We start from the raw sequence: 23886 nt of genomic DNA, 5'->3' as shown, positions 1-23886 counted from the left end.
CCATCCATTGCATTTTAGTGGAGTCACAGTCACAATCCACAGTTTGCATTAATACCTCATCTTATCACAGTGAATAAAACGGTAGTTTAATTTAATTAAATATATTTTATTTTTATTAGTCATAGTGTTTCTCTGGATAAGAGAAAGATTCATTATCTAATTGCTGGGAGACAAACTGTGATAAAAACATTGGTGGCTCACCGTTCATTTTATTCATATTCCACTCCATAAAAAGATGCTCCTGATGTAGCACATTCACATTACCAGTTCTTTGCTTTTGTAAATGAGCAACTTTAAGGGCTGGATTAAGGTTGTGAGGTCCCCCCACCAACTTCCCTATCCAATGTTGTGGACGGAGAAGATGGAAAGACATGGAAAGGAGCCATGCATTCGCAGAAGGCGTATGTTGGAGGTTGCACCTCTGGCAACAACCGCTCTGAGTCCTAGTGCCAGTCTGCTGTAGCAGGTAAGCAGAGATAGCATAGAGCGCGCTTCTGCTTATATGCTAGAGCAGATTACCCTTGGTCCCAGAGTGGCTGTGAGCCAGCCAAGGAGCAATGTTTGCAGCTGTGTGGGGGCCCTGGGTGGTCAGGCCATCCAACTCCCCCTCCTCTTTATAACTTTGCCCTGGCAACTTGTGTTTATAATAGTTGACATATGGTTTTGGTGGCAGACTGTACAACATTTAAATTATATTTGTTAAAATAACTGAAATTGCTTCACCTGGTGTGTTTTTTTTTACAAGTGTTTTTTTTACAAAGTCTATTTTGACTGTTCTTCTTTTGGACTACATTTATTAAATCCTATTGGATGTGTTAAAAAAAGACCAAATATTATTAATTTTGCGTTATCAGAGAACAAAACGTTACATACACAAAAGCATAATTACCTGTAATGACCCATTTGCTGGTTGGATCTTGATGGGTTTATTTATTTTCATATGCTGCACTCCATTCTTTTTATTCTATTTGGCCTGTAAAATTAGAAATAATTCACCAGCACTAAGTTTTACTGTATAGGAAACACTTGGCCCTGCTTGACTGAGCAGAGGTCATAGTGAAATTACAAATTTAATTTTTGGTTCTATTTTAGTGTTTAGTGTTTTTCATAGTTTGCTAATTTTTCCTGCTACAGTTAAATATATTATTTATTTCTACTTTATATTTTCTATTTTCATAAGATAGTATTCCCCAAAACAATAATATATTTGTATCCATAATTTGTGGATTCGTAATTCTTTATAAAATTTTGTTTTTGTTTTTCTTTTGTTGACAGACACCTGGGGGTATATTTACTAAAAGTCTATTTTGGTTGATGTTGATTGAGTTGTGGTGGATTTTTAATCGATTTAGTGTTTCAGGGTCTAAATCACATGTTTACTAACAGATAATTTTTGACATTCTTTTAAAAAAGATAGATAAAAAATCATGTTAGTAAATGTCGGATTTTGGGGTATATTTACTAAAAATCATTCTGGGTCTATTTTTTTGATCAATGTTTGGTCAATTTTAGGTCACACACCCAAAAAGTACCTGGGCACACAAAAGCTCTCTACAACCCTGGACACATGGCATGTAGATCATGTTAGTAAATGCGGGATTTAGGGGTATATTTACTAAAAATCATTCTGGGTCTATTTTTTTGATCAATGTTTGGTCAATTTTGTATTTCGGGGTCTAAATTCCACATTTACTAACAGATGATTTTTTCCTTTTTTTTTAACGATGCCAAATATAATCTGTTGGTAAATGTGTGATTTAGACCCTGAAACACAACATCAACCAAATATCATCCAAATATCATCCAAACATCGATGACCCAGATTGATTTTTAGTGAATATATTCCTTGGTTATAGCAAAGGTGTCTTGCACTGCTGCCAAGTGGGGGGGAGGGAGTGGGTACTAATTACCCTGGCCCCATGAAGGGGCCTAGGGCAGCCTAGGTCTGTCGCCATCCCCCCCGCATACCCCTCCCGCATACCTCACCTGTCAGCAGCAGCAGCAGCAGCTTTGTTCTCCAGCCAGCACGCACTGCAGTGTGGTGGCTGGTCTGTGGTGGTGGTGGTGCTGCTGCTTAGCATTAGCAGTCTCTTCTGCCTGTGCAAGGGGTGGTAGGAGCTTAGCGGCACTGAAAATATTTTTTTATTTTTCTACATCAATTTGTATAAAGGGGCATAGCCATGCTTCCCACAATTAGGTCGCACACCCAAAAAGTACCTGGGCACAAAACAGCTCTCTACAACCCTGGACACATGGCATGTAGAGGCTAGATGTATGAGGACACATCTGTATTTATCAAAGCTTGGAGAGAGATAAATTGCAGACAAATAAAGTACCAACCAAGCAGCTGCTGTCATTTTTCAAACACAGGGGTCTATTTACTAAGCCTTGGAGATAGATAAAGTGGACAGAGATAAAGTACCAGCCAACCAGCTCCTAGTTGCTATGTTACAGGCTGTCTTTGAAAAATGACTGTTCATAGATGGTTGGTTAGTATCTCTCTCCAAGGCTTAAAACATAGACCCCATAATCTGTAAAATGACAATTAGAAGCTGATTGGTTGACACTTTATCTCTCTTCACTGTATCTCTCTCTGTGTTTTGATAATCTCTCCTTTAGTTTTGTAAGGCATCATCCTTCTTTTCTAATAATATGAAAACCGGCAATGGCTTGTGGACCAAGATTTGTTGTTTAGTTGCTACATATCATCTCCTGGCAAAAGTATTTTCTTTATCCCTCTTCATACTGTAGCTTGTCTTATTACATTATGACTTATCTTTTAACCCTGGACTCACATGTATGTTCTAATATCCAAATAAAGTCGTCTTCATGAATGTTGAATTTGTTTCTATTTATAAATTAATTAGTTTTGTAAGAACACTAATTAGGACCTACACCACTTCATGTAATTCTGTTCATGAGTTCTTAGTACAGCATATTGATTTATTGTTTTCTGTTCTGGAGAGTGGTTTTGTGGCCACTTGTTCTTTTCAAAGTAAACTTTGATGCAGTGATTGGTATACTTGTGTGCAAAATGAAGCACTCTTGTGCCTCTTTATTTTATGCAATGCATTAGAACACACACTACCTCATCTGCCCGAAAGGGAACATAAAAAGATGACCTTTATATTATGTTATAAAATTGCAAAATCTTAAAAAGGGTGATAATTTGAGTGTTATACTTGTGTTAAATATGAAAATGGTATACTGTACTATAATTTGTTTTGTGATTTTGTTTTATAGGCACAATAATTGTGGACAATATGCAAATTAAAGGGACTGCTGGAGGCCTCTTTTCCACAATACAACTTTCCTTGATAGAAAATGTGGACTACTGGGTGATTTTGGATCCAGTGACTCAAAAGTTATATCTCAACAGCACTGGAAGAGTTCTAGATAGAGATGTAAGTATATTTATCAATACTGTACAGTAACATGTAAAGTTTATTTTCACATGGTCGTAATTACCTACAGTGTGTGTGTTTAAAGGCCAATTCTCTATGAAAAATGATATTACTAAATTGTAGTAAAGTGGTTATGTTTTGCTCAAAACTAAAAATCGACCATAGGTCATACCTGACCTACTGTATCATCTCATTTCAAATATTTTTTCACACTTGATCAGACACCAGAACTTTCATAATTTCGTAGTCTCTATTTTGGCCCTGTTTTTATATTAAAATGTCATAAGAACACATGAAATTCCTTTCAGTCTGGGTGTATTTTAATAGAATATCCAAACTGTATGCTAACATTGTTTCTTAATAAACAGAATCTCCAAAACTTGCTGGGAGTATGAAAAACTCATTACCCTAATTTTCCTTTGCCTTTACTTAAGGCCATATTTTCACCATAAATTTAAATGGAGACAATTTAAACCTCTTTATCAACCTGGGACCTGAACTAATGCCCCTGAAATTCCAGTTACAGTTGATCACTGGTTAAAGTCGTAGATTTAGGGTACATAATAATATATTTTATTTTAAAGAATAAATAAATATATATATATATATATATATATTTCGCAGTAGCGGCACTCAGCGACGACTTCTCCAAAGAATTAAAACACCATCACTCTGGATTATATCAATGTTCCAGGATCATTTATTTAGACCCTTTCATCAGGGTACATATATATATATATATATATATATATATATATATAATATAGTGTTCACGCTTAGCTGTTTTAGCGTGGCACCACGCTCTGCCCGATTTTTAAAGAGCAAAATATGCCCTGCCCTTTCTGTGGTGCCCTGCTAAAACAGCTGGCTTCTTCCTGCCCTCTCAGCATGTAAAGACGCCGTGCGCATGCGCATAGCATCCATTCACGCTATTTGAGAGTGCTTGGGGGAAGCCCGGCACATCCATAGGTGCTGTGCATGCCCCCAACAGTGACGCTGCCGGCCACCCACGCACCCTGTAGTAACGTCTGTGGGGGCCGCACCACCCACTTACATGAAATTAAATAGCCATGCCCCCTATTTGCATGGCCATGCCCCCTTTTAGATGCACATGCTGCTCTGCCGTGCATGCTCGCATATTCCCATGCAGTCCGGCGCCCTGCCCTCTAAAATTTCTAAAGGGAACACTATATATATATATATATATATATATATACACACACACTATCTGTGCAGAAATATGGACTGTAGGTTTAGTCTTCTTGAGCATTACAGTATGTAAGTTATAGTCTACAGGCCATTACATTATTCCAATTGTTCTATATACAAGAGGGATACAATACTTTTAGTCCCTTTAAATATATTTCCTATGGGACCGAATAACTTTTTTGCTTTAAGAAATGTTTCTTAGGTAATGTTTATATAAAACTGAACTACCAGCATAAGTGGAATTGACATTTGTTAGGTTTTTGTAAATGTCACTGAATAATAACACCATTGTGTAGCCGCAAGGTCCTGGAAGTGCATAGGGTAAATCATCCTAGGAACGTATTTTGCTCAAAGCACAAAACTTCTAATGTATTTATTGGCTTTGTGTTAACCAATACTTATTCCACTGAGACAAGTACAGTATGTGAATGAGATGGTTCATGCAATGCTCTATGCAGCATATAACCTATGTGATTGGACAAATGGGTATCATTCTGTTGTAACGGATAAGTAAAATGGGCACACTTGGGCAGGGTAGAGGTATTTTGGAAGATGTGCAAGTATAATGGACAAGAACAAAATAAATACATTTGCTATTCAATAGACTAATAAAATGGAAGTTAAATATATAAAAGTAGAATCTGCAATAAGGGTGAAAAGCATTTCCAACATGATGTTTTAATTGTATTTCCTGTGGCTTATCTAACAAGCTGATTACCAGTAACCAATATACTAACACAGGCAATAATCATGCCTTGAGCTAAATATTACCATTTAGATGTTTTGTTAATAAATGATTGTTTGTTTGAATTTATAGAAATTGTTAAAATCGTTATTTCTTTCTTTCTAAAACAGGTAAAGTTGTGATCTTTTGTACTTTGTATTTTTTCCGTATGTTCCTAATTAAAGAGTTTTATAGAAGCTTGATAATTGCATACCAGTTATGAATCAATAAACATGCAGAGTCACAGGACAAATTGTTTGTGCTAGCTTTCCAGCTGTTTGTATTATACACAGGGGAATATCTCCAGTCCTCATTTTGAAGGACACCTGTATTGAAGCTTTTATGTAACATATAAATGTACATTCCAGATAAAATATATACAATACTCTGCCAAATATCACCTTTTGGTTCACCAACTTAATTATTATTTTTTTATCTTAAAATAGAGATAGATTACAGTAGCTTTACAACATTTAGAATGTTAACAAGCACAAGTTGGATATGATAGTAATAAAATGTACAGCACCCTTACTGGGTCAGCATTAGACACTTTAAGATGATGATGAATTAGCACAATGGAGCCAGATCAAGGGCGCCACTAAAACTAATTCAAGAAAAAACCTATGGGTAGACAGGATAACATATTCACAAAAACATTATTAACAATTTATACATCACATGTGTTCATGGAGAGTATTCAGTTCTTTATATCCTTGGTGAATATCACAAACTCTCAGGATTCACATGAGAAGGAGACATAAAATGGAATGGATGATATTGTTTAAAACTGATATAAAAGTCCCGTTATTAATCAGAAAAGGAGTCCTAACATGAAGTTATAATTGACAGATGATAGGGATAGTTGATTGCCACCACTTTGACAAAAGTTGCAGACTTGCCAAAACTTACATAAAGAATATAAGAGACATGTACATAGCGATATCTTTTACACTTCATACAGGCATCTTGTGCAATAGGAATATTCTGTTCAAACAGGTGTGATATTCACCAAGGATTTAAAGAACTGAAGACTCTCCATGAACACATGTGATGTATAAATTGTTAATAATTTTTTGTGAATATTTTATCCTGTCTATCCATAGGTTGGTTTTTTTTATTTGTTTTAGTGGCGTCTTTCATAACCGATTTTGGGCAGATAATTAGGGGATTTAGATTGGATTGACACCAATTGTGCCAGAGTACACACATTTTTCCATTATTATTCACTTTAAGATGAAGCTTTACCATCATGTTTAAAGTTGTAAAACTGACACTGTTGTAATGCATTACATCACATTACTTCCAAGTTGAGATCGACATACCACTGCCCCACTTGTGCTTGTCGATATTCTGAAAGTGTCTAAATAGCACAAAATCATGTCCACTGGCATGTTCTTTCTTACCCACATCACAGTCAAAAATGAGCGTCTGCACAAATGTTTTACACCTGCAGTGTCGCAAATAGCAACTTTTCCACTTGTAAGTTTTTGAACAACATTCAAAAACAATAAATGCCCTGTTGATGGGCGGAGTGATAACTATGTAGATAGAAACTTAACAATCACTAAACTATATATATTATACATAAAACTTTAAATAAAGAGACTGACACTTATTTTGTTGTGAAAAAGGTCAAATTTATAGACCAAAAAAAAAATCAGGATTCTAAAGAATAAAAAAATATATGGAATTGGAAACATGGGAGAATAAAAGCTAACATTAAAACATATCCAAACAAAACATTCATTGCTGAACCACCCTTCTTTAGAATCCAATAATGACGCATTCTCTATGCCCATCCAGGGCCACCAGTATCACCCAAACCTTGAAACGTACAAATGATAACCACAGTAATTCTACACTGCCACAGCAAGGCACCATTACCATACTCAAACAAACCTGCAACACCTAAAAAGTACTCAAAGACCAAAAAGAAACTTCAACAAACACAATAATTCTTTCCTCTTTCTTATGTGCAGTATCTGGCCAATAGAGGTGGCCATCCTAAATCTTTGTTTAAAGAAGGGCAATCACTATATTTAAACAGCCATACAGATCTCCCTGGCCAAAAAAGCATTTGGATGGTTTTTTTTAGCCACCTTTATGAATGCTTCACCTTTGTGACAACTCCCATATTTGACCCCACAATACAGCAAAAGAGCTAGATCATTTTAATCAAATTTACATCTTGAACAATGGCCATATGAAGATCCAATGACTTCCCCTTTCCAAGATTGTCATACCCTAACAAACAGCCAGCATGTGGGGTGCACTGAAATGATAAACAGCATCCATAAAAAAATCAACAAGGCCTCCCATTGCATAAAATGCACAACCAACCACATAACACTCATGGCATCAGGGGAAAAAAGAACGTAGGAGTGTCCCAAAACCCAAAATACCTCCTGTCAAACTGACCTGCAAACACCAGAAAATAATTATCCAACCACAAATGAAACACTATAGAAATTATCCTAAAACAAAACCCTAATGAAACATAAACCACCACGAAAAAATATACAGTAAGGGGTAAGGGTGAAAATGTGGCCAGACTTGATTTAGAAAAATTGAAAAAAAATATTACTGGGGTATTAAATTGTTTTCTTTTTTTTTATATTTTTTTATGTTATTCTTTCTTATTTGCTTTATAACCCAAGCCAATCTAGGCCTCATATAGGAATAACAATATCTCAGATGCCCCTGCTGAGAAAAGCAACAAGCTGCTAAAGCTCTCCGGTCATTAAGCACCAAAATACCTGTAGAAGCCTTGCCCATCTGGATGATTCATTTGTAGAAGCCACATTTCCATTGAAAGATACAGTGAATCACTGATGTTGTAAGGGATTGTATCTGATTTTTACACCTCCGACCACAAGAGGTCACTATTTGTTCCTGAATTGCCCTTAGTTTTTTTCCTTAACCAAGATGGCCAGTGTTATCTCAGTGGACTCCATCTTGGATCCTGTTTCCTGCGTTAAACCATGCTTGAGTATTTTGTATGCTCAGCTCCTGGTTTTTGTTCCTGCATACTTTATTTCCCTTTGATTACCTTCTGGTGTACCAACATTGGCATACTGTACATCTGACTACCTGCTTGGATACTGACCAGATCTACATCTGCTGGTTCTGCTCCTGAATACCTGGCTGCTTATATACCTTCTGTTGGCTACTGGACTTCAGGTACATTACCAAGAATGTGACTGGATAATCAAGCCTAAAATGGAGTTCGCTTAAGATGTGCCTAATAAGTGGTGTGTATCAAGTTTAGTAACCATGTTGATTGAGTGCCAGGCTGAATTAAAAAAAATGTTTTCTGGGATTCAGGTTACAGACTAAACAAGAAATGCATACTATTTCACAGAAGGCCTGAGATGCACGTAATGGTTTTCAAGAATTTTGAATGCAAATATCCCAACATGGAAATCATATTTTAGAATTGGAGAATCAATCAACTGCTGCATCACCTTCTTCTGCTACACTTCCTCTCCCACCAGCCAGGTTTTGGGGAGACCCTCAAAAGTTTTGTGAATTTATTAATCAGTGTCAGATGTACTTTGACCTATATAATTCCCACTTCAAAAATGAAAGGCTGAAGGTACGATGTATTCTTTTGTTAATTAAAAATGTGGCATTTGCATGGGCCTCACCCTATATTGAGACAAAAAGCCCCATGTTAGAGAGTTTTGATGATTTTTTCAATAACTTTTGATGATCCAAACTGCAAGGGAATGGCTTGAAAGACATTACTGAAACTTTGTCAGGGGAGACGCACAGTTGCAGCATATACTGCTGATTTTTAGAGATGGGTTCTTGATACCACATGGAATGCTGAGGCACAACTGTCTGTTTACCGTAAAGGACTGTCTGATACTATTAAAGATGAATTGGCATGGGCAGATGCACCCACTGAACTTTATTCTTTTTTACATCATTGCATTCATATTGATGCCTGCTTAACTGATAGATGGAAAGAGAGATGAGTGTCATCCTGGACTAATCAAAATAATCATGAATCTACGGCTTCAAATCTCAGGATGGCCGAGGGGAAAAAAACACTGAATTTGAAATTGAACCAATGCAAGTGGACACACTTTACAAACAAATTTTAAACAAAAAAACTGGAGCAATGCTGCCAGGAGAATTTGTGTCTCTATAATGGCAAACCAGGGCATTATGTTCAAATTGCCCCAGAAAACTAAATAAAGCTATAGCCACCTTGACGGGGGCTGATGTGTCTTATCAAGAATTCTAATACCCCTCACCACTTAAATGCAATTATTCCAAGTTTTTCTTCTTTAGCAACAAAAGGAAATCATACTTCTCACTTCTTAATTCCTGTTTGTTTTCTGGCCAACTCTCATTGGATTTCCAGTTCAACCATGGTGATTCTGGCTTAAATGGCAACTTAATTGATATAATGTTTGCTAAGAAGAACAAAATAAAGTTCTTAGAAAGACAAACTCTGATTTTAATGGAAACTGTAGATGGTTCACCCCTGAACTCTGGCCCTGTTACTCATGAAACTGAACCCTTGGAACTAGCAATTGAATCAAATCACTATGAGATCATTACCTTTATCCTAATCTCCTCTCCCCAGTTTCCCATTATTCTGGAAATTCCTTGGTAAACTCCAAATAATCCAATGATCAACTCGGAAACAAAGGCTGTTTCATTCTCTCAGGAGATTGGTGTCTCTGAGGCTAAAGCTGAACTCACTCCTATAGAGGAGAACAAACGCTGTGATTCCCTGCCAGCACTGGAACACTTACCTCCAAAATATCAAGAGTTTGGTGATGTTTGTGATAAGAGGAATGCTGACAAACTACCTCCTCATAGGCCATATGATTGCCCGGTGGATTTATTAACTGGGGCCACCATACTAATGCATTTATACATTAGCTGAACCTGAAATAAAGGTCCTTAAATATATTGATGGGAATACTACCAAAGGTTTTATTCATACCTAAACATAACCAGCAGGAGTGCCTATTTTCTTTGTTAAAAAGGATGGTTCATTAAGACCATGCATTGATTATGAGGAACTGAATACAATTACAGTTAAAAAATGTCATCCCCTCCCCCTCAACTCAGAATTGTTGGAGAGGCTTCAAACAGCTAAAATTTTCAATAAATTAGATCTACGAGGGGCACATAACCAAACCGCATAAAACCTGGCAATGAATGGAAGACTGCATTTCGTACTAAATATGGATATTATGAGAATTTAGTAATGCCTTTTGGGTTATGTAATGCCCCTACAACATTCCAATATTTTATAAAAGATGTTTTAAGGGATCTAATTAATCAGTTCATTGTCAGATATCTTGATGACATAATAATCTTCTCAAATTCCCAGGAAGAACATCAGCAACTTGTGCGAACTGTCCTTGAGTGTCTTCTTGAACATCAATTACACATTAAGCTGGGATAGTGTGAATTCCATCAAACTCAGGTTCAGTTTTTGGGTTACATAATTTCACCTGATGGCTTAAACATGGATCCTGGCAAGACTCAGGCTATTGTAGATTGGTCAACTCCAAGAAATATTAAATAGGTTCAAAGGTTTATAGAATTTGCCAACTTCTATAGATGTTTCATTAAAGATTTTTCCAAAATCATGGCACCAATTACTCTAAAACCAAGAACAATGTATCCTTCTATTGGTCTCTTGAAGCTGAAAATGCCTTCTCCTTGCTGAAGACAATTTTTTTACGACAGATCCTATACTAATATATTTCAACCCAGAGCTCCCTTTTATCCTCAAGACAGATGCTTCAGATTCTGCAGTTAGGGAAATTTTGTCACAAAGAGTAGGAAAGATGTTATTACATGCATGTGCCTTTTTCTCCCATCAAATGACTGCCTCTGAACGAAATTATGATGTGGGAAAAAAAGAACTATTGGCCATTATACAGTATCTGCATTCACTGAATGGAGGCATTTGCTACATGGGGTTTCAAACCAAATAATTTTACTTACCGAAATTTAGAGTTTGTTCAGTCTGCAATGAAACTTTCATCCAAGCCAGATGGAGCTTATCCCTGGATCATTTTGATTTTGTTATTTCTTACAGACCAGGATCCAGCAATGGGAAAGTGAATGCTTTATCCAGAGCATATATTTATGACTCTCCTCAGGTGGAGTTGGATAAAGCAATCCATCCTATGTCTAACTTTTAAGGAGCTATTGGCACAGGTGAGCTGATATCTGATATCAAAGAAAGGCTACAGGACAGATACCATAATTTTAAGTCTTCAATTAGATTTACATTTAGTCTACAGGAACAATTTATGAAAGTACCAACATAGTTTGTAACTCTGCACTGGCAGGCCACAATAGCGTGCAAAAGACCCATGAACTGTCCTCGCATTATTTCTGGTGACCAAAATGTACAGAGGATGTTTAAAAAAATTTGTACTATCCTGCAGTATTTGTGCCAGATCTATGGTTTCCCATAGTTCTCCACTTGGTCTCTTACAAACACTACCTATTCCCTCTGGTACATGGGGGTCAATTTCCCTGGACTTTATTGTTGATTTACCGCCATCAAAAAGTATGACTACATTCTTAGTGGTGGTGGATCGGCTCACAAAGATGGCCCACTTTTTGTCCTGTCATGGACTACCCCCTGCGAAAGAGACCTGATGATATGGTTTCATATTGGGGAGTTCAATTTACTTCACATTTTTTAAGCAATTTTTGCTCTTAATATAAAGATTAACCTGTCAACTGCCTTCAGTCCGCAATCAAATGGTCAAACAGAGTAAACCAACCAGACATTGGAACAATATTTCAGGTGCTATATTTGCCATCTGCAAAATAATTGGGTTTATGTTCTCCCAATGGCAGAATTTTCATATAATAACTCTCAATATGCTTCCACTAAACATTGTCCTTTGCAATCTGGGTTATCACCCAAATCTGTTTCCTAATTTTACACAGGATTGCACTATTCCTGCTGTTGCTGATAGACTACAATCTCTACAATGTAATCTTAAGGTATTAAAAAAAAACTTTCATCATGCCCAGGACAGTTACCACAGAAGTGCTGATAGGCACCATAAAGCTGCACCAGTTTTTAAGATTGATGATAAAGTCTGACTATCTACATGAAATCTAAAATTAAGTGTGCCTACTCCAAAAGTAGGGCCAAAATTCATAGGCCCATTTAAAATCTTAGCTCAGGTCAATCCAGTTTCATTTAAGCTTGAACTCCCAGATTCCATGAAGATTCATCCAGTTTTTCACAACTCCTTGTTGAAACCAGTCATGCCAAATCCATTTACTGGACATATCCTATCTCCCCCAGATCCTTCCCAAGTTAATGAACATGAGGAGTTCTTGGTAGAGGCAATTCTGGAATCATGCATTTATCAAAACAAGCTTCAATAATTTGTAAGATTGCAGGGGTATGGCCCAGAAGACAATTCATGGGAACCACAGGAGAATGTTCATGCCCTTCAATTACTGCATGAATTCCATCAGAGATATCAAGGAAAACCCAGCAAAGCACCGTCCAGAGGACGTTGTTGAAGGGGAGAATACTGTAAGGAATCGTATCTGATTATCGCATTACATGCATTTTAACCCAAGCCAATCTGTGCCTCATATAGGAATATTCTCTCAGATGCCGCTGCTGAGAAAAGCAACAAGCAGCTAAAGCTCCCTGGTCATTAAACACCAAAATACCTGTACAAGCCTTGCCCATCTGGATGTAACTTTTGTAAAAGCTACATTTCCACTGAACGATACAGTGAATCACTGAAGTTGTAAGGAGTTGTATCTGATTATCATAGTTCCAACCACAAGAGGTCACTATTTGTTCCTGATTTGCCCTTAACCAAGATGACCAGTGTTATTTCAGTGGACTCCATCTTGGATACTATTTCCTGTTTGGGCCTATACATAGGCACTTCCTGAGTTAAACCATGCTTGAGTATTATGCTCCTGTTATTTGTTCCTGCATGCTTGATTTACCTTTGATTACCTGCTGGTGTACTAACATTGGCATACATCTGTCACTGACCTGGGTTTGGAGTGTTGAGAACTCGGGGGTTTTTCCGATGATTGGGAAGAGGAACCACAGCTGGGCCGGAGCAGGGATGGCCGGATGTAGGTTTTCCTCATGCAGAACTTAGCCGTTGTAACCGACGTGTAATGCTAAAGAATTAGTTGTGGCCAAGACTTGGGGGCGATGCTGAAGTACACAGAAGAATGAAGAACTTGTGAGCGATGTTGAAGAAATGAATGAAGATTTGAGAACGATGTTGGAGCACACAGAAGAATGAAGAATTGTGAACGATGCTGAAGAAATGAATGAAGATTTGAGAACGATGTTGAAGCACACAGAAAAATGAAGAACTTGTGAGCGATGCTGAAGAGATGAATGAAGATTTGAGAATGATGTTGAAGCACACAGAAGAATGAAGAACTTGTGAGCGATGCTGAAGAGATGAATGAAGATTTGAGAACGATGTTGAAGCACACAGAAGAATGAAGAACTTGTGAGTGATGCTGAAGAAATAAATGAGGATTTGAGATTCAGTGTAACTCTGGAAGTTTGGGAGGCATTCCACTTAGGGATACCCTCTAATACTGGAAGCACAGGAGGTGTCCCTCTGAGAGATACACTGTAATGCTGGTAACGCAGAGAATGTCCCACTGAGTGATACACTATAACGCTGGTAGCACAGGGAATGTCCCACTGAAAGATACACTGTAACGCTGGTAGCACAGGGAAGGTTCCACTGAGTGATACACTGTAACGCTGGTAGCACAGGAAAGGTTCCACTGATTGATACACTGTAACGCTGGTAGCACAGGGAAGGTTCCACTGAGTGATACACTGTAACGCTGGTAGCACATGGAATGTCCCACTGAAAGATACTCTGTAACTCTGGTAGCACAGGGAATGTCCCACTGAAAGATACTCTGTAACGCTGGAACACAGGAGACGTTCAGCTTGAGAACACGCTGAACGCTGCTAGCACTGGTGATCATTGGAAAGACGATACTCAGGTGCCGGGTCTCTGTACGGCGTCTGCCTTTGAACTTCCCGCCCTCTCCCGATTGGCGGAAGGGGCCGATGACGTCACCCGCTCTCCACGCTCCCGTGGATGCCGGGCACAATGGCGTCGCCCACACCCCGGGAACCCGCCGGAGGCAGCGCCTGCAAGACGCGACGACCCAGAGCCCACCGGGGGCGAAGACCGCCGAGAGACCCAGCGCACCCGGAGCGGTAAGCGCGGCAGCCGCAGGGCCGCGAGTGTGACAACATCTGACTATCTGCTTGGATACTGACCAGATCTACATCTGCTGGTTCTGCTCCTGAATACCTGGCTGCTTGTATACCTTCTGTTGGCTACTGGACTTCAGGTATGTTACCAGGGACATGATATATGTAGAAAAACCCACAACAGCAGCAGACATGGCAGCATCAGATGAGTGGGTACTAAACTCGGAAGATGAAAGACCAAGAAAATGAATGCACAACTTCTAGACCGCACCAAACTGGAACCATTTCAATGTGGAATTGTCTGAATAAACTAGCAAGACATTAGACTTAGGTGATCACTCGGAAATAAGCCTAGTAACAGATGAGTGTCAGAATGACAAGCAACCATGTCCCAGATGGTTGGACTTGGAATGATTATCAGACAGGAACCACATAACGTTGGCTCAACCCTTCACAGCCTTCATATTCAGAATTGATTTAGTTTAAGGTGGATGGTCATAGAACCTAGAAAAGAAAGAAATCACCGGCAGAGATCTACTGTAAAATCCACTGCCCCTGAACGTCTCACAAATACAAAGCCCAAACAAAGAAGTACATCAGTTAAAGTCCAGACTAAGATGTGGATGCTCTAAATGAAGATTATGCCTGTCATTCATCTCAGGCATATTGGTATGACCTGAGCATACTGGGCGTGATGGTATGCAAAACCAATCCCTCCTTATATGCCAAACATAAAAAATACAGCACCAACTACAGGTACTTACTTTAGATCAACATGCCCAAGTAGTGCTGGGGTGAAGAATAGAATAGTAGGAGCTCTAGCAACTAAGAAATCATCTAAATAATGTGCTACTAGTACCAGAGACACCAATTTTAAAAAGGTGCTAAATTTTTAAAAAATAGACACATGTTATGGAGCATTCTATTGGAAAGCATTTGTTAATAAAGAAACCAGCTATTAATTTGACACGCATAAGGCATATGGAAAGGCAACAACCTAAAGGCTGATTCAGTATTGATTTTCCCCATGACCGATCCAGGGCACATGAAACAAACTACAGCTTAAGGTGCTGCAAACAGATTGGTACTCAACTCAAAATACTTCATAAAGTTTGTGTCTTTGACCAATGTACCAAGAGTGCAAGAAATGTTTTATTAGTCATAACTTGCCCTTCACTTTCTTGGGAATGACACTTACTGGGGAGATCACAAAATCTTCTAAGAGGTAGTTGTGAAATCACAGACCATCATCCCTTCTGTACCTAATTCAAGATCCTTTCCAAAATGACAAGTGTCAACTCATATGCTGACTTTAAATTGTGAGGTATGTCAGTAGGCTCATCCCCCACAATTGGTAGGTGAAACCCTTCAGAGATAACCAACACCATTTAAAGTGGCACTATCTGGATGACATGAAAGCCAGCGAGACATGGCATCCAGGTGATGGGGCTCTACTTAGTGCACTCACCCACTCTTCCAGTGAAGGCTGGGGAGGGGGGAGGAGAGGGTTAAAGCTAATTTATCACTCCTTAGCTGCATGTGATGCCCAGAAAGGAAGGAAAAGCTGCCAAAAATGGCAGCTTTTCTGTTTGAAAACTAATTATTTTTGAAGACTTAACAACACCCTTTAACTGTTGCAATGTTGAGCACCCAAGTGGTGACAAAATTATGTCAAGATGGAATTGCCATTCTAATACCTGATTGCATGATGTTCAACAACACTTCAACATCCTTACACTTATATGTGATCACTCAAGCTTTAAATTGAATGTGCTTGAAGTCTTCTTTGCAAGTATGCATTATATTTTCCCAAGAGTCTGTTAAAAATGCAGTGAATGAGGTGGAAGTACAGTATTTAGGAAAAATGACATTCTCCTCTTGCCATGTTTCCAGATAGCAACACATACATTTAAACTTTTCTCCCAGCCAGATAGTTTATTACTATTATGGTATGCATCTTCACCCATACCCTCTTTCTGCTTGGCACAAGCTCATTTTTATCCTTGGAAGTGAGTGCAAATACATTGACTTACTTGCCCTTACAAAGTCATTTACACATTTTAGGCTGCAATAACCATAGTATGGCAGTGTTATCACACTGCATGAAGCCACCCAGTTTGCTGATCTGTGCTATCAGTACTTCTGCTAATGAAAGAATTAGAATGCCTGGTACACTGTTTGGATCTACACCTGCTGTGCTTAGCATGCTTTGACTTGTTCCCCTGTGAAGAACTAGATGACTCACATAATATAGATAAATACACAGTGGGACAGTAGCTAGTGATCACAGCGCATCACTTGAAGTGACTATTCTTTGGCCAATATCTTGTATTCAACTTAATCAACCGCTGGTATAGTCTATGATGATATAACTGCAATTTATGGACAAGTGGCAGGAGCAATTGGAGAAGCTAGAGATATAAAGGTGCAATTGGAGAAGCTAGAGGAATAAAGGTGCTGTTATTGATAGCAGGAGAAAAATAGACTTGAGGTGGATTGAGAGATGCTGGAAAAAGAGCACAAAACTGTCCTAGTACATGAGATTGTTGATAGATCACAGAACATGCCTCAGAATCTGAAGCCGCTGTCACCTGGTGAGAGGGAGCTTTGTAGTGAAGCATATGTGTATTAGCGTTGGTGTGAAAACTTATCCTGCAGCCTGGCTAAAGTGAGGTCTGTTGTGTCAAATAAAAAGTTTTACTAAAGGGAGCAGAGCTGTGATGACCTCACTTTACAAATGATGAAATGGAAAAGGGTAGGCAACATATCTAAACCCGCTGCACTGGATGCCATGAGAGTAACGGTTGTGACAGGGGGACCAGCACCCAAAGGTCTCTGAAGCCTGTAGAAGCCCATCTATGGGAGTTTGCTGTTTGCTGATGGTCCAACACAGGGGTGCAACAGAATTAACAGGGACTTTATCCATTGCAGTGCTTGCACACCACCGTATGATAAAGTGCTTTAGAGTGCACTTTGTACATCTACAGATGGGTCCATGTTTATCTTGACCTTTAATAGTATTAACTGAGACTGGGCAGTCGGACTTAATCCCCTGCTGTAATTACTTAATCCCCTGCTGTATGTTCTCTATATTGTATTGCAGCTGAGAACAATAGATGAAGGGTTTATGTTAATAAACCATGTTGTGCCTAGGCGCAGCAATCTAGCCAAGATAACCGTGGACCCATCTGTATATCACTTGTACAACCTAAAGTAGCATTGGCCTCCCAAGCTAAAGTATCACAGACCCAGTCCCCATCCTGGGAAGCTCCAACACCAGCAACTGACTCCAGCATAAGTAAAAGTATCCATGGCCACATGTTCAACCACATCTGAGCCTTAGCCAACTGTTGGTTGAATTATTGAGCAAGGAAACAGATTCTCTAGATGCTGAACCATGCACCACCATCGGCCCATGGATACCTCCAAGCCAAGAGGTGCAGACACAGGTATAAAAAATGGAGGACACTCTCCAGACTGGTGTAAAAGTAGATAATATATGAAACCAGTGCAATCGTTGTTAGACACAGATGCAACCTGTATCAATTAGCGTATTGCACCTCCGGTGAGATTTATACACAATGATAATCTTAAATGCATGGACACACCACCGGTTAGGAGATGTGTGACATTTTAACCTTGAATAAAGACTTTACAAATAAATATATATATATATATATATATATATAAACCAGAAGAAACTGCGGCACTCAGGGACTTCTGAAAAGTTAATGTATTAAACAATACATGTCATCCATCAACGTTTCGGGGATTTTAACCCCTTTCTCAAGATGTACAAGTGTCTGAAAGGAGAAGAAAAAACCCACTCACCTTTAAAGGAGGAGAGAGAGCTCGCCACAACACCCGTGCACGCGAATCCCGAGCCTCCAGGTCCGGCGTGGGGGAAGGCGCCAGGAGATGACGCAGCATGACGTCCGTGCTGAGCCCGGCCGTCTGTTGCCCGGCAACGCCTGACGCTAGGCCCGCAGACCAGAGGCTGGGGGAGGAGAAAAAGTAGAAACAGCGCTTTGAATGAAAGGCAAATGAGATGTATATATATACAAGAAATTGTTGGAAAACAGCAGTCTGACCCTGTATGTTAATCACAGCCCATATATATATATATATATATATATATATATATATATAAAATGTGCTCCTACCCGCAAGGCATTTAATATAGTGAAAAAGAGATAACACATGAGAATACAGTTACAACAGTTTATAAAGTGATTGCATGGATACAGTCAAATGCAAGTATTATACAATACACCATCAAAACTTACAGGTAATGGACCAATACATACGCAAGTGCCACCCTGGATCCAGGCAACAGTCATCAGCAGATAACCGTGATAGTTCTGAGATAGGTGATCTCTGGAATGGATCCAAGCAACTGTATTTATACAGTAGCTTCTAACACAATACAATAATTAACATGCTGTACTTATTGGTCCATGATGTAAACATTTTTGTAACGCGGCGATCCTTTGGTCCATTCAAAGGTATTGTTCTCAGGAATGTGACTGTTAATGCCCTCAGGATCCCGCCGAGAAACTGACTGCTGCTTGCTTCATTACTGTGCACTTTCTATCCACATATCTTATATCTGCTAATATCTTGTGATTACAACATGCTATAATCTCTTAGCTACTCCCGGATATTAGCTAATGAAATGACGATCATTTGGATACCGGACATGGGCCCTCATTCCGAGTTGTTCGCTCGCTAGCTGCTTTTAGCAGCATTGCGCACGCTAAGCCACCGCCCCCTGGGAGTGTATCTTAGCATAGCAGAATTGCGAACGAAAGATTAGCAGAATTGCGAATAGAAATTTCTTAGCAGTTTCTGAGTAGCTCGAGACTTACTCAGCCATTGCGATCAGTTCAGTCAGTTTCGTTCCTGGTTTGATGTCACAAACACACCCAGCGTTGGCCCAGACACTCCCCCATTTCTTCAGACACTCCCGCGTTTTTCCCAGAAACGCCAGCGTTTTTTTGCACACGCCCAGAAAATGACAAGTTTCCGCCCAGAAACACCCACTTCCTGTCAATCACAATACGATCACCAGAACGATGAAAAAACCTTGTTATGCCGTGAGTAAAATACCTAACTTTTTTGTAAAATAACTAAGCGCATTCGCTCTGCGAACCTTGCGCATGTGCAGTAAGCGACTAATCGCAATATAGCAAAAATCGGCAACGAGCGAACAACTCGGAATGACCCCCATGGTGAGATAATGCATCCCTGTGTGTATACAAACTTTATTGCATCTTTGTTGCTGTTAAACATATGTTACTATATTTTAAATCTGTGTTTTGGGTTGATGGTGGATATTTGTATTTTATGTGAAATATAGAAATGTTTGCCATGTGTTACAGTATGATATTTATAAACACACATTTATAAACCAAAATGCGTCTTCTACCGTATTGCATCCAATGTGTAGTAATTCACCGTTACGGTAATTTGCACCCTACCATATTACCTATATGATGCGTATAAGGCGCATCCATTATAAATATCATGGTGTTCTAAATATCGAATATGTAATTTGAATTTCAAAGTCCACCCTTTGATAGTAAACAAAACTATCACCTGACTATATAAGAAAGAAATAGTATGAACGACAAGTGTGAAAAGTATATGTATGTATATATTTATTTATTACTGGGGATATGCTACTCCACGCTCTCGGCAAAATCACAGATTTAATTTAAATCAAACCCTAGATTTATTGATAGACCTTGGAGAAATATCTATCTGAAGAAACATCTAAAGGGAATATTTTCTGTTATGTGTGTGTGTGTGTGTGTGTGTGTGTGTGTGTGTGTGTGTGTGTGTTTAAAGAAGGAAAAAATGTAGTTTACAAAGTCATATCACAGTTCAAATTATATAGTAATGAAAGGGTTGAGAAGAGGCATTTCTCACCTGCACTGCCATAGGTCATAACGCCTAAAGGAAGGAGGGAAAGAAAATAATACATATAAATATACATTGAATTGGTATTCCTATCTTAATACGGTTTCCATTTCAGAGTTGTATACCAGGGCCAATATTTACTAAGAATTCGAGTTTGTCCAATTTGTGTTTTTTTTTTCTAAGTCCCAATCCGGGAATTCACTAAGCACCAATCTCGGCAGTGTTTGGACTATTCGTAATGGTTTGATTTGCAAAGTTCCGAAATACGAATGAATAGACCATCGGTCAAACACAGCTGTTATTTCATACAATACGGGCATTCACTATTCATTCGTTTGGGTGTTAGTTTCTGAGTGCTCAAGTGCGGGTCTGTTTTTTTCCGAATCGTTAAAAAAAGCAGCAAAAAAAATAGACCTGCTTTTTCCAGTCGAGTTTGGATAACCATGCACGGATCAGTGAGATCTGTGCATGGTTATCTATGGGAAAGGGTCTGTTTAGTGTAAAAAGTGAAAAAAAATTGCGTGGGGTCCCCCCTCCTAAGCATAACTAGCCTCGGGCTCTTTGAGCCGGTCCTGGTTGAAAAAATATGGGGAAAAAAATTACAGGGGTTCCCCCATATTTCTTCAACCAGCACCGGGCTCTGCGCCTGGTCCTGGTTCCAAAAATATGTGGGACAAAAAGCGTAGGGGTCCCCCGTATTTTTGAAACCAGCACCGGGCTCCACTAGCCAGGTACATAATGCCACAGCCGGGGGACACTTTTATACTGGTCCCTGCGGCCCTGGCATTACATACCCAACTAGTCACCCCTGGCCAGGGTACCATGGAGGAGTGAAAACCCCTTAAATCAAGGGGTCCCCCCCTCCAGCCACCCAAGGGCCAGGGGTTAAGCCCGAGGCTGTCCCCCCTATCCAAGGGCGGCGGATGGGGGGCTGATAGCCTTTTAAAAAATGTGAATATTGTTTTTAGTAGCAGTACTACAAGTCCCAGCAAGCCTCCCCCGCAATCTGGTACTTGGAGAACCACAAGTACCAGCATGCGGTGGAAAACTGGGCCCACTGGTACCTGTAGTACTACTACTGAAAAAATACCCCAAAAAAAACAGGACACACGCACCGTGAAAGTATAAGTTTATTACATGCATGCACACCTCCATACATACATACTTACCTATGTTCCCACGAGGCTCGGTCCTCTTCTCCATGTAGAATCCTTGGGGTACCTGTGAAAAAAAATTATACTCACATAATCCAGGGAATCTTGTATTCTTTGTATAATCCACGTACTTGGCAAAACAAAAAATGTAAACCCGACCACGCACTGAAAGGGGCCCCATGTTTACACATGGGACCCCTTTCCCCGACTGCCAGGACCCCCCCTGACTCCTGTCAAAGAGGGTCCCTTCTGCCAATCAGGGAGCGCCACGTCGTGGCACCCTCCTGATTGGCTGTGTGCTCCTGTAGTGTCTGTCAGGCAGCACACGGCAGTGATACAATGTAGCGCCTATGCGCTCCATTGTAGCCAGTGGTGGGAACTTTGCGGTCAGCGGTTGACCGAAAGTAACCTCACCGCTGACCGCAAAGTTCCCACCATTTGCTACAATGGAGCGCATAGGCGCTACATTGTATCTGTGCCGTGTGCTGCCTGACAGACACTACAGGAGCACACAGCCAATCAGGAGAGTGCCACGACGTGGCGCTCCCTGATTGACAGAAGGGACCCTCTTTGACAGGAGTCAGGGGGGTCCTGGCAGTCGGGGAAAGGGGTCCCATGTGTAAACATGGGGCCCCTTTCAGTGCGTGGTCGGGTTTCTGTTTTTTTGTTTTGCCAAGTACGTGGATAATTACAAAAGGACACGACACACAGGATTTAGGTGAGTATAATTTTATTTTCAGGTACCCTGGAATCGCCGTCGAGACGTGGGCCGAGTCGGCATGTGAACATAGGTAAGTATGTGTGTGTCGGAATGTATGTAATAAAGTTGTACTTCAAGGTGTGTGTGTCCTGTTTTTATTTGGGTATTAAATTTTGCAGAAGAACTATAGGTACCAGCGGGCCAGTTTAACCCCCGCATGCTGGTACTTGTGGTTCTCCAAGTACCAGCTTGCGGGGGAGGCTTGCAGGGACTTGTAGTTCTTGTGCAAAAAACAATATTCTTTTATTTTACACTTGGCTATCAGCCCCCCATCCGCAGCCCATGGATGGGGGGGACATCCTCGGGCTTCACCCCTGGCCCTTGGGTGGCTGGAGGGGGGACCCCTTGATTTAAGGGGTCCCCACTCCTCCAGGGTACCCCGGCCAGGGGTGACTAGTTAGTTATTTAATGCCAGGGCCGCAGGGACCTATATAAAAGTGTCCCCCGGCTGTGGCATTATCTCTCTGACTAGTGGAGCCCGGTGCTGGTTCAAAAAATAAGGGGGACCCCTACGCTTTTTGTACCCCGTATTTTTTGCACCAGGAACAGGCGCAAAGCCCGGTGCTGGTTGATCAAATATGGGGGAACCCCTGTCAATTTCCCCCCCATATTTTTGCAACCAGGACCGGCTCAAAGAGCCCGAGGCTGGTTATGCTTAGGAGGGGGGACCCCACGCAATTTTTTCCAGATTCTTAAACACTTTAAAAACCTTTTTAAGGTACACAATGAAGTCCTGTGTGGATCTCACAGATCCGGCCGGGATTCCTTGTGTTTTGTCAGGCAGTGTTTTACTCATCACTCCCGTAAAACACTGCCTGATATTACGAATGACATCGACATCGGAAAAAACGATTGTGCAAAACTCGGCAGCTTAGTGAATGAGCGTATCAGGATTCAAAAAGTTGCAGTAAAATGCACCCGATACCATTCGAGTTCAAACACCCTTCAAAACGGCCAAAACACAAATCTTTGTAAATATACCCCCAGGTCTTTTTCTTCCTCAACACTGCTCCTCCTTAAACTCGTTAAATTCGTTCTACCATCTTCCGGCCTTTTTCGCCAACCCTTTCCCTGATTCATCACCTGAACACATTTAATCACTAAACCAATAATAATGATGACACCACAGAGACAAAGGAGCAGCTTCCCTATACTGGCTATCATTTCCTGTGCCCATTCTCCTAAACTGGAAAACCATTTAAGTGGATTCAAATTGGAGATCCATCCCACAATCTCCTCGCCCACGGCTGATAAAGTGAGATTGTGCCTCCTCCTAAACTCCCATTTGAGCTGTAAAATCTCATCCATCTTGTTGTCTATCACCTCCCTTGGGTCATCAGTACTATTAGGGATATATGTGCAAAATTTGACTCCATATTGTGTCACCAAGGTTACACAATACCCTCCAGTGACAGCTGTGACATAATTTAAAACCATGCGATGCTGTACCAACTCTTTCTTGTAGGCTTGTAACTCCC

At 40.1% G+C, this 23886-nt stretch overlaps 1 protein-coding gene across 2 annotated transcripts in view; it reads left to right on the top strand.

Moving 5' to 3' along the window:
• Positions 1–23886, top strand: part of PCDH15 (protocadherin related 15) — a 2278876-nt gene that overhangs the window by 747902 nt on the left and 1507088 nt on the right. For both annotated transcript variants that reach the window (XM_063961739.1, XM_063961738.1), the window contains exon 5: positions 3244–3404. In XM_063961739.1, coding sequence (XP_063817809.1) covers positions 3244–3404 — 161 coding nt within the window. The remainder of the gene's footprint in view (positions 1–3243; positions 3405–23886) is intronic.

The sequence above is a fragment of the Pseudophryne corroboree genome, chromosome 3 (genome assembly GCF_028390025.1).
Source record: "Pseudophryne corroboree isolate aPseCor3 chromosome 3, aPseCor3.hap2, whole genome shotgun sequence".
In the NCBI taxonomy this organism is placed as follows: Eukaryota; Metazoa; Chordata; class Amphibia; order Anura; family Myobatrachidae; genus Pseudophryne; species Pseudophryne corroboree.
The sequence above is the reverse complement of the archived record's forward strand: the minus strand, read 5'-3'. Positions and strand labels throughout refer to the sequence as shown.